General features: G+C 39.1%; 1 protein-coding gene across 3 annotated transcripts in view; it reads right to left on the reverse strand.

The window, feature by feature from the left end:
• LOC145992051 (cytoplasmic dynein 1 intermediate chain-like) overlaps nucleotides 1–11,836 on the reverse strand; it is a 121,609-nt gene extending 109,773 nt beyond the window's left edge. For all 3 annotated transcript variants that reach the window (XM_083128206.1, XM_083128205.1, XM_083128195.1), the window contains exons 1-2: nucleotides 11,706–11,836; nucleotides 1,630–1,771 (exon numbers count right to left, since the gene is read on the reverse strand). In XM_083128206.1, coding sequence (XP_082984332.1) covers nucleotides 1,630–1,728 — 99 coding nt within the window. In that variant the 5' untranslated portion in view covers nucleotides 1,729–1,771; nucleotides 11,706–11,836. The remainder of the gene's footprint in view (nucleotides 1–1,629; nucleotides 1,772–11,705) is intronic.
• Nucleotides 11,837–12,091: the final 255 nt, after the last annotated feature.

Raw genomic sequence — 12,091 nt, forward strand, 5'->3', positions numbered from 1 at the left:
TTCTTCATTTTTACAGAAGAAACTACTTATGAAAATTAGTTTCTGTAGCATTTTCAAAGTTGGTGGACATATTTCCTTTCATAGTTGAATCTATTGGATTCATGTATTTTTGAAGAGAAATAAATCTCCGACACACAAATGCCGTTGCTTTTACTTGCTTCCTCTACGTGTTCCAGTTGTTGCGTATGTTCGATGACGTAACCCCCTGTCAGTGTTTCCAACCACACCGTAGTTTTGCAAGAAAATGAGAAAACTAAATATACATTCCTGATATTACTACGACCCCAAATTTTAACTATGTTCACCTAACCTACCCAAAGCTAATCTAACCTAACCTAACCTTACCATGAATGATTTGTGGGGCTATGTGTGAATGGTATTTGGGGCTATGTGGGAATGGTTCATGGGGCATTTTACCCCAAATTTTAACTATGTTTGCCTAACCTAACCTTACCGTGAATGGTTTGTGGTGCTATGTGTGAATGGTATTTGGGGCTATGCGGGAATGGTTCGTGGGGCATTTTTCGATTAAGAAGGTTGGAAACACTGCATACTCACTCGGATCCACAGCTGTGCCCGCCATATTGTGTCTTACGGAAGCGAAAAATAGCAAGAACAATAACTACTGTTAATGTGAAAAAAAAAGCAAAATCCCCCCTTAAACAATATTTCGCAATGCAGAATCGGTATGTACAAATGTTAAAAATGACGAAATAAACGAGTGAGAGTTGTTGACCGGTAATGTATGTAGGGATAAAAAAAGGTAAAAAAAAGTAAAGTGTTCCCCTGTGCATAGCACCATGCCATGAAGGCATATAGGGGGTGCGGGGGTAACGCCCCACACTTTCTTGATCCGGTCGTGAGTGGGGGTGATGTGATCAGCATCACGCCCCTGACCGCCTTTACCCCCCAGGGTTTCCCCCAGGTACCCATGTTATTCGACGCTGGGTAGGCGCCGGGGCCGCTTCCACCGTTAGAAAAGTTCCCGGATTTGAACCGGCCGGGGATCGAACCCGGGACCTTGAGCATGGTAGTCAGACGCGTTACCGACTGAGCCACCGCGGCCACTGCCTACCCAGCGTCGAATAACATGGGTACCTGGGGGAAACCCTGGGGGGTAAAGGCGGTCAGGGGCGTGATGCTGATCACATCACCCCCACTCACGACCGGATCAAGGAAGTGTGGGGCGTTACCCCCGCACCCCCTATACGCCTTCATGGCGTGGTGCTATGCACAGGGGAACACTTTACTTTTTTTTACCTTTTTTTATCCCTACATACATTACCGGTCAACAACTCTCACTCGTTTATTTCGTCATTTTTAACATTTGTACACACCCGTTTTACTTTAGTAAATTTAAATTCACCGTATGTAGTACAGTATTTTGTTTCTTGAATGTACGGAAAAAACCATTATGTTCGTAAAGTACACACTGTAATACGCTTATCCTATCATGCAACATCCTACACCTTTTTCTGATTAGCAGACACTTCTCAATAACGGACATTTATTTTTCCCCCAGGCCTGTCAGTTATTGAACAGTTTTACTATATAATGAAAATTAAATACAAGACAACACAACCTTCATTTTACAGGCTTCTCTTGCTGTATATAATGCTGTTTCCCTACCTCTTTTTGCTCCTTTTCCCTTCGCCTCCTCTCCTTTTCTTCCCTAATCGCTTGCAGCTTCTCCTTTTTCCTTTGCAATTCCGCTTTTCTGTCTGACATTTTTGTAAATATTTAATGGCACACTAATCACAATTAATTCAACCTGTAAAGAAAAACATACAAAATTATGATATACTATGTTAGTTTAGTATCCAATAGTTCTTAACACATGAGTGTATAAAATTTTTACAAGACTAAACCAGAACAAATCTTCAATTACTGAATGCTTTGTGATTATGCTGACAAGTAGATTTGTTATCCCTACGTTTACAACATATCAAACTAGTTAAGAGTGGAATCTGTTTCATCAGGAATGGACAGCAGTGCAGGTAAATCCAGACACATCCCAACACAATTACCAACTGTGCAATCATCAGATACATTGCTACATTCACATTCTCGTGCATTTTTGACACAATTATTTCAACGATCATTGTTCTACCTTTGTAAACATGTTCTAGGTTTGTACTCAACATCCTGTTAATTTCAACTGCATACACACACAACAGCACTTGATGCACTGACCATCTTTAACACTCCACACACTGAAATGGACTCTGATGCCCAGGCAGTGACTGATGGCACTCACTGTCTGATAGTGCACGCACAGTTATCACCCACTTCCAACAGTGTTATAACTTTTAAAATAACAACATTGAAATATATTTTATTGAAGAAATTTAATTTCAATGTGTTATTAGGTACATTTAACACAATGTCTCCCCCTTTTGCGCAAACTGACTGCCAGGATTTCTGACTTTAAAATTTAAAAAGAAGAAAATTCCAGAAGCCTCGTGTCCAATGTATTTGCATTATTTCATGTTTACCAGGTGTATAAGCTTAAATCTGCTGTTTTGTAGTCAGAAAAAAACATGGTTTGTTCATAGAAAGCAACAAGAAATTTATTCAAAGTACTTGCCCTCGCGAGCTACACATTTTCCCCACCTCTCAGGCAATTTGTGGATACCACGTCAAAAAAAGTCCTTCTCTTTCGAGGCAAACCACTCATCAAGCCATTTTCGGACGTCTGCATACAAATTGAAGTGCTGCTCAGCGAGGGCATCGCCCATCGACGAAAAAACAGATGGTAGTCAGAAGCGGCCAGGTCTGGTGAATAGGCGGGATGGGGTAGCACCTCCCAGTTGCATGTCTCCAAGTAGTTATGGACCAGTCTTGACGTGTGCGATGGGGCGTTGTCGTGAAGGAAAATCAGCTTGTCATGTCTTTGTTGATAATCCGGCCTTTTGTCACACACAGCACGGTGGTTGGTGGTAGCGGTGGGCAGTGACAGTTCCACCAGGTTTCAACAGCTCAAAGTAGACGATACCCTGTTGATCCCACCACACACAGCATCGTCTTCCGGCCGAAGCGATTTGGTCTCGAGGAAGATGTTGATGGTTGGCCGGGATCAACCCACGATTTCTTGTGTTTAGGATTCTCGAAATATATCCACTTTTCATCGCCAGTCACAATCCGATGCAGGAAAGACTTTCTTTTTTGTCTGGCAAGCAAGATTTCGCATGTGTTTTGGCGTCTCTCCAGCTGCCGATCGGTCAATTCATGTGGCACCCATTTTCCAATCTTTTGAACCTTTCCCATGGCACGTAGACACATGGAAATGGCTGCTTGAGTAACACCCAATTGCTCGGCAAGCATCTTTTGCATTTGGGTATCGTCCTCGTCCAAAAGAGCCTGCAATTGATGGTCCTCAACCTTCCTGGGTCGATTTTCACGCTTCTTGTCGCTCAGGTCAAAATTGCCGTCTTTGAACCGACGAAACAAATCCCTGCACGTTGTTTCCGATACAGCACTGTCACCATAGGCCTCCACAAGCATTCAATGTGATTCGGCAGCCGATTTCTTCAAATGGAAGCAGAAAAGCAGAGCTTCCCGCATATGCTCTTTTTCTGGCACAAAACTAGACATGCTTACCACAGGAACACTGTCTGTTGTTGTCTGCACATGCTGACGATGTGCACTGATTTGTGTTGGCAGATGTCCAACTCATACAAACACCAGGTATGGCGTGCCCATGGTAGCTTCATATGCTCACTAACGCCATCTATGAGCAAACAGCAGATTTAAGCTTATACACCTGGTATGTAAATATTTTAATATTAATCTTTATGAATTTTAATACAGCACATCATTTCACTACTCTTTAATCTCATCGCTGTAGTAATCAGAGACAAAAAAAAAAAACACCATGTTAAGTAAAGTGCTCAATTTCGTGAAAATTTCAATTTCCAGTCATGCTTGTAACACTGGTGTGGTGCTGTTTTTGTGGAAATATTACCCATCAATAACACCACCATGCAAATTTGATTATTATTATTATTACATTAATAGGGGGCTTACAGCATAGTTGAACATAATAATTTAGAACACTTAGCCAGCTGACATACATGACTGAATGTATTCAACAAAATGATAGTTTCAATTTCTTGAAGAGGAATTTATTGTCCGTGATTTCTAATACTTTGGCGCAGAACTGATTTTTTAAAAAATTATAATTAATACAAATTATAAAACATGACGCATCCAGTAAAATTGTTCTCCACTGGCCAAATTTTTCATGACCAATATTTGAGCTAGTTACCAGCTGAGTTCCGTATCGGAGTGGATAGGATAGTGTGCTGCGTTGCCCAGAGATCCCAGTTTCAAATCTTGGTCTAGACATGGGTGTTCTTTATGAGTATTCCTTCATCATCATCTTCATCTTCACGATTAGCCAGAAGTGGCAAAAAAAGCTTGTAAAATAAACTAAATCAATCAACTGAGCAAGTCATTAAGTTTATTAATCAATAAATTGTAATCATCAAAAGATCCGCTGACCTTGTAATATGTCTATCTTATATTATATGCAGTGGTTATACATGTGAGAAAAGTAATTTTATCATTCTCTTTTGTTTTCCAATCCATTTCATTTTATTGTTTTTCCATGGGTAAAATAATTCCTAAAAAAATTGTTACAGTTATGATGCACATACATCAAGTTCTAATCAACTGGCAGAGAATTATTTTTCTGCTGGTATACATAAAACAAATGAAAATCTGCATGCGAGCAAGAAGGGCTTTTTCAACAATGCCCATCTGGGTAAGGAAAATTATATACCCGTGACTTTTGCCTACGTGATGTTGTATTGTGTAGGTACACGGGCTATCGCTAGTGTCTCTTTGCGACGTCATGCAGCAGAAGACGGTGAAGCTTGTTGAAGCATGAGAAACTGCGATAGCACCTGGGGATGCATTTCCATGAGCTGCTCCCATTCATCGTTCCCAGTAATAAGGACACCTTCATATACGCAACCTGTCCTTAGCATACCCTTACCCCCCCCCCCCCTCACGTTGGAATCAGTGTCCTCTATAGTGTGTCTCGCTGTGCCATGTAACCTGCTACCTCCAGTGGAACCAACAGGATCTGCTGTTTATTGCAGACTGTGAAAGACTGCATTTATACTTTTGCTGTATATGTTTACTGTCACTGGCAACAGTGAGCTTGTAAAAGCCCAGAAGTATAAATTTAATCCCATACATGCCTATACCCCTACACAAGGGTTGGCCATTTCCCACAGGTTTTTAACACAATGAATGTATAAACTTTTTCGGTAATGGTTCAGATTGTTTTATGATTTTGTTCCAAATTCTCCTAGCAGAAAGACTAATTATCTTAGAATTTTGACAATCATTGTCACACAAAATTTAAACATTCCTTAAAGTAATGAGCACTGTTTGGATTTTGAAGAAAGTTATTTGTGTTTGAGAAAAAAAACATCTTCAAAATTACCTTACGCAAGCATGCATGCTCCCCATGGACAAGGCATACTCCATTGATAGAAACAAGAAATCAAACCTTTTTGTCGCGATCAGTAGTAGAAAGAATTTAGAGATCTCATTTTAATGCTAAGAGAACTAAACTTGACCCACCTAACCACAAAAGCATTTACGGTTATTATTAAAATGCAAAGGGAAGTAAACCTGACTCGGCTAACCTAACTACAAAAGCATGTATTGGGAAGTGAAAAACCAGTGTCAAGGAAACGCACAGTAAGTAATCGCTAAAACTCCATAGTATGTGTTAAGACGTAAATCAAAATCGAACCATGTTGCATACGTAGCATGATGAAATCTTAATAAAACATAAGGAACTTGGCCAATTCCTCTAATGAAATAATATATTCCTTCCCTGTAGTAACATGAAGTAGACTGAATCTTTGTTATGATTTAAGCCTGCTAAATAATGGGCAGAGTATGCACATGGGAATCCTACTAAATGCTATAAAAATTAATAGAATTTATATTTATACACTCTCATTTTTAATCTGATTGAACTCCCATTTCTGTGAAGACAATGATCATATCATAATAATAATTTTCGTACATAAAATGTTTTAAATTCCCCAAATTAGTACAACATTGTAGGCCTACAAAAATCTCTCTCTGGCTTGCTTGAAATATCAACTGCGCTAATATTTTTCAGGGTTCCCACGTGAACTCTAAATATAATATCTCTGGGACTTTCAGAATCCTAATAATTTACAGAATACTCAATAGTGTGAGTAATACTAATTTATTTTACAATGGTATTTGTTCTCCATTTCCCCTCATAACCATACTCAAATTATTTATTATTATTATTAGAGATTGGATAGATTAATTGGTACTCTATCAGTATCAGTATCACTGCATTGGTAATTTTACTGATACCGTATTCTCACGTCTATTAGCTGCACGCGTGTATAAGCAGTACCCCATTTTTTGGCCTTAGATTTCAGGAAAATAAAATTTCTCGTGTATAAATCGCACGATTGACTTTTTTTTTCGTAGGTAGCCAATTTCAAGTAAGTATTTTAGCCTTTATTTTTGCGCAATGATCTACATATTAATACTGTATCATTCAGTTTGAGTCCTCAAAGCCCATTATTCACTGTCGTTGTTGATACTCGTTGAAATATTTTCTGCACAAGAGGTATTGTCATCTTCATCACTAGCATCATCATCCCACAACATTTCATCCTGGGTACCATCTAGGGCATTGGATATGCCGCACTTCAGAAAACCCTTCACAATTGTCTCAGACTTTACACTTTCCCATGCTGCCAGAATACATTCACACACTTGCTTGACAGTCGGACGTTTGATCTTTCCTGTTGCTCTAAGCTCGTAGTTTCCTGCACTAATCCAGGAATTATACAGACGCCACAGAATGCAGTTTTAAACGAGCGAATTACACAAACGTCTAGGGGTTGCAGTACAGACGTTAGACCCCCAGGAATCACAGCTACATCAGTTTTCAACTGTTGTAATTTTGTCTGTATTCTGTCTGTTAGGTGACCAGGAAAGCTGTCCCACACCAGCAAACTCTTGTGCTTCAGCAATGCACCAGACCTTCTATTCCACACTTTGTCTATCCAGTCCAATAGCAGTTCTTCTTCCATCCATCCTTTCTGCTGGGCACGTATGATAATACCCGGTGGAAATGCCTCCTTTGGCACATTCTTACGCTTCAGCACAACATATGGTGGCAGTTTCCTTCCATCTGCGAGAACACCCAACATTACAATGCATCGTTGTTTCTCTCCACCCATGGTCTTGATCGATACGGTGTGTGATCCTCTTGGTGCAACTGTGCTGGACATAGGCATGTCCCAGTTAATAGGTGTTTCATCCACGTTGCCGATCTGGGACAAGCTATAATCATTGGACTTTCGCATTCGAATCACGTATTTGTGAAATTTAACAATTTTCTGATCAAAGTCTGCGCAATTGCTACCTCTCTTTCAGTACCTTCCTCAACTTCAGTGTGCTGTGAAAGCGTGAAGGTAAAGGTTGCATTATCTGCTTCTGTGGTGTTTTATTCATATATTGCGGTCCCGCAGATGTCACGACTGTGCCTCTAGCGTGAGTTAAACGTGGAATATGTCAAGCAGTGCGGGCCCTTCTTACGTGAGGGAAAATGATCCGAACTTCGAACAGAAACTTGCAAATATGCTTGCCGAGATTTCAAGTGACGTGTCAGACATTGAATTTTCCGATATACAGGATGCAGAATATATTCAAAGAGATCATAATACCGATTCATGTGTGTCAGTTGACAGCGATGAAGACAACCAAAGCAGTGAACCTGATACCGTAAGCGACAAATACTTTGGAGCAAATTTACAATACCGGACCCCTCCCCGATTTTTGTAACATTTTACATACTCACTAATTGAGGCCTCCAAATGATGAATATGAAGTTAAAATTTGGGGGTCACGTGTGGAATTGCTAAATAAGGGGGTCTGTGATAGCAAACGACAATGCATGATTGCTCATTATTTATCCCAAGATTTTGAGTTTCGAATACTTAAGGAACGAAATATATATTCCTGACATTACTACGACCCCAAACTTTAACTATGTTTGCCTAACCTAACCTTACTGTGCATGGTTTGTGGGACTATGCTTGCATGGTTCGTGGGGCTATCCGTGTATGCGAAATATGAACGAATGCCCCCGTAATATTAATATTTAACGAACTGAAACTGACTAGAGAATGGCTTATTTCAAAGCAAAACTTACAAAAAAATGGACATTACTTCCTCCCTTCAAAGATGCCATCTTCCTCACATGAACAACTGAAAGGTCCCTACACTGTTGCCAAACTATCTCCACACTCCACTTAAGCAAAACAACAAATCCATCAGTTTGTTAATTAGGCCAAGTCCATCCTCCTCCACCTAAAGATTTGTAGAACATTAACAATCTTTTCATTCTTCTCCTCTGCCATTCTTACACGATCCATACTCTCCAAGTATGAAAGCAACAGTGTGGCAATGCTGTAGACAGCGTAACTGATTGCGAACGTCAATTGTTCATATCAACAAACATGATTTCCATACTTGAATACGGAGAATGATTGTGAAAATTGTGAAGCTTATTTTACAACTTGTACACGTTAATGAACAATTTCTACACGTCCCCTCAGATGTTAACCACAGATAATTCACTGGGAATACATATTTCGTTAGTATAAGAAGTAGGATAGAAAGGGTCCGGTATTGTAAATTCTTACAAATATTTTTATAGTAAAAATAGATTGAAGTGGTCTGCAGTAGCCTACAAGAAATACCAGAGTTCCGGAACATAATAAAGTGAAAATTCCTGTGTTGTGTCCCGAACTACAAAGAAGAAACCGTGATCCCGAGTGACTGATGTGAGAACATCTGCAGATTTTCTATTTGTGGCATATACTGAATAGAGGGACCCGTGGTTTTGAAGAATTAATGTTATTAAACAATAACTAAGGACTAAATTCATGTTGACCAGCTGTGTAAATACTCAGTTAAGTTAAGAGATATTTTGGCTTAGTGAATTTGTTTTCCTTAAACTCACAATATAAACAAAATACTTATTTGAGAAGTTAAAAAAGAATGTTTTGCTCTCAAAACTATGCAATTGTGTTCAGTGAACAACAGAGCATACAACATGATTAAATTCACATCATTTAAAATATGGGAGCAAATAAAGAATACCGGAAGTATCTTCAATTGCTTTAAAATTCGGCATACTCACTAATTTTGACCTTGTAATCACGAATCTGTAGTTAAAATTTGGCGGTCACGTCTAGAAATTGCGAAATAAGTAAAAAAAGTGGGTCCGTGAATGGATTGGTTGATTTGGTGTTTTAAGTCCACTTTATGCACAGTAAGGCTAACCGGGGAGCGAATTTACAATATAGAGAAAGTCTCCAATTTTTTTAATTTTCGGTTTACTAACTAATTTTGACCTCCTAATCACGAATCTGTTGTTAAAAATCGGCGGCGAAGTCGGAAATTTGTAAAAAAAAAATTTTTTTTTAAAATTTTTATAAAGGTTTATATCCGTAGTTTTACGAACGAAATTTTATAAGTTTTACAAACGAAATGTTATAACTATGCTTGCCTAACCTAACTTAACCTAACCGAACTGAATGGTTTTTGGGCTAATAATCACTTTGAATACGGAATTCGTAGTTTTGTAGCACGTAAATGACAAACAATGTTTCACAAAACATGCCATTTTTCCTGAAATCAGCGGTGGACTATTTGCGTATTTTTACAAACGAAATATTATAACTATGCTTGCCTAACATATCTAAAGCTAACCTAACATTACCTGAAATGGTTATCAATTAGAAATTTATAGTTTTGTAGCACGTAACTGACCAACAACGTTTCATCAATACAGGAGACGCCATACTTTCCTGAAATCAACGTTAAAGCACTGTTGCCAAACTTACCTGTAGTTGTCCGTATATGCTAAATTGAACGAAAGGAGTGCTAATGGAACCTAACCTAACAGGCCTAACCTAACCTAGTAGGCATACCTCGTCCCCGTGATGGTTCGTGGGGCTATGTCACGTTAATAATTTTCTCTCCCGCCTAAATTATCACTTTCAACGACCAATGCTCTGAACAGTGTGGCAACGCTGTAGACGGCGCAAGGAATTTCGAACGTCATTTGTTCTGACATGGAAGATGGTGCCAGTGTTTCTTTATGGATAATTATCGCGGTAATTAACAACGTTATTTTACAACTTCTACAAATAAATATACAATTTTAACACGCGACCCCCGTCTCGTAACTCGAGATACCTCTCTAGGAGTGCATAAGAAGTATGAAGTGAATTAGAGACTTTCTTTATATTGTACATTCTAGCCCTAACCGGGACTGGACCTACAGTTTAAAGTGGGATCCGAACCACTTGTGCCTCCACCGGGTATCAAACCCGGGACCCCTTGATCACAAGGCAACGACGAAACCACTGCGTCATCGGGAAACCCGGTCCGTGTACGGAGTAAACACCATTGATTTATGAAGAAAACCACCATTTTTTGCAATGAATAGCGTTACAAAACTATGTTTACAATCACCCTTAATTTTTACTATGCTTGCCTAACCTAACCTTATATGAATGGTTCGTGGGGTAAACATATTTTTCAACTTTATGAAAGATGCCATGCTACTGACTACCATGCTCAAGGTCCCGGGTTCGATCCCCGGCCGGTTCAAATCCGGGAACTTTTCTAACGGTGGAAGCGGCCCCGGCGCCCACCCAGCGTCGAATAACATGGGTACCTGGGGGAAACCCTGGGGGGTAAAGGCGGTCAGGGGCGTGATGCTGATCACATCACCCCCACTCACGACCGGATCAAGAAAGTGTGGGGCGTTACCCCCACACCCCCTATACGCCTTCATGGCGTGGTGCTATGCACAGGGGAACACTTTACCTTTTTTTTTTTACCTTTTTATGAAAGATGCCATTTTCTCACATGCGAGAAACATGGATTCCATGTTATTTCATAGCGTTAATTGACAAGCTTATTTCGCAATTTCTAGACGTGACCGCCAATTTTTAACTGCAGATTCGTGATTACGAGGCCACAATTAGTGAGTATGCCGAATTTTAAAGTAATTGGAGACACTTCCGGTATTCTTAATATATATACCAAAATATATCCTGATATAGTTATATTGCTTTCTTCTTTTTCTTAGGGGCCCTGTGGACCGCACGACTGTGTTAGTGCCCGAAACGTTCACGACAGCGGTTAAGGGTTAAAGTAACATACAATTCATATGGCATGTAAAGTAAATGTCTAATTTTGCAATTATTAATCAAAAGCAAAACTCATTGTGATCACTTCATTACATATAATTGAGGAGGTTGGTCTGCAAGAAACATTCAGTAAACATTAAACTGTATTTATATTGGGTGGAATGAACTTCGCATAATGCATTATCTACAATATAGGTGTGTCATACAATATTAGGACAAAAAATATTCACGATACTTTATTCCAATTTTTTAAGAACCGTTATAACATAAAGAAGACGAGTCATTTATCCCTTTAAATTCATTAATTCACAATAACAGATTTTAAAGTTTTTCTATCCATGTATGTTACTTAGGAGTATGGACAAGTTATGATACGGTAAATTAAATTTCATGTATTTGTTGTAACTTTACTAATCTAAGAGGCATTATTGGACTTAAATATATGTCGTGGTGTATTACCCTTTTAGCTTGAAACTGATGGCCACATATACAAGGAAAAATCAATTTCTTGCTTCACGTCACCGACATTTTCTTCTTTCCCATCGGGTTCGGGTCGACACAGCGTTGCCAGATGTCAATGAGTCTGTTCGATGCCAAAGGCGGCGCCATGTCTTTGAGAATTTCGTTCGTCATTTGGTTTCCTTAAGCTTTAATTGGGGTGCAATGAATGGCTATTCAAACGTAATTTTCACCGAAATGCAGTTTCTCTTCTAAATCGACAATAAAAATGTATTTAGTAAACCTTTAAGATAATGTAGTAAGTCATAAGTCTCCGAAAATTACATTCTTGCAAAGCTAAGAATTAATGTATTAACATGGCGCCTTGTGTATTTTCAAAAGTAACT

Source organism: Lepisma saccharinum, chromosome 9 (assembly GCF_977018435.1).
Source record: "Lepisma saccharinum chromosome 9, izLepSacc3.1, whole genome shotgun sequence".
NCBI lineage: Eukaryota > Metazoa > Arthropoda > Insecta > Zygentoma > Lepismatidae > Lepisma > Lepisma saccharinum.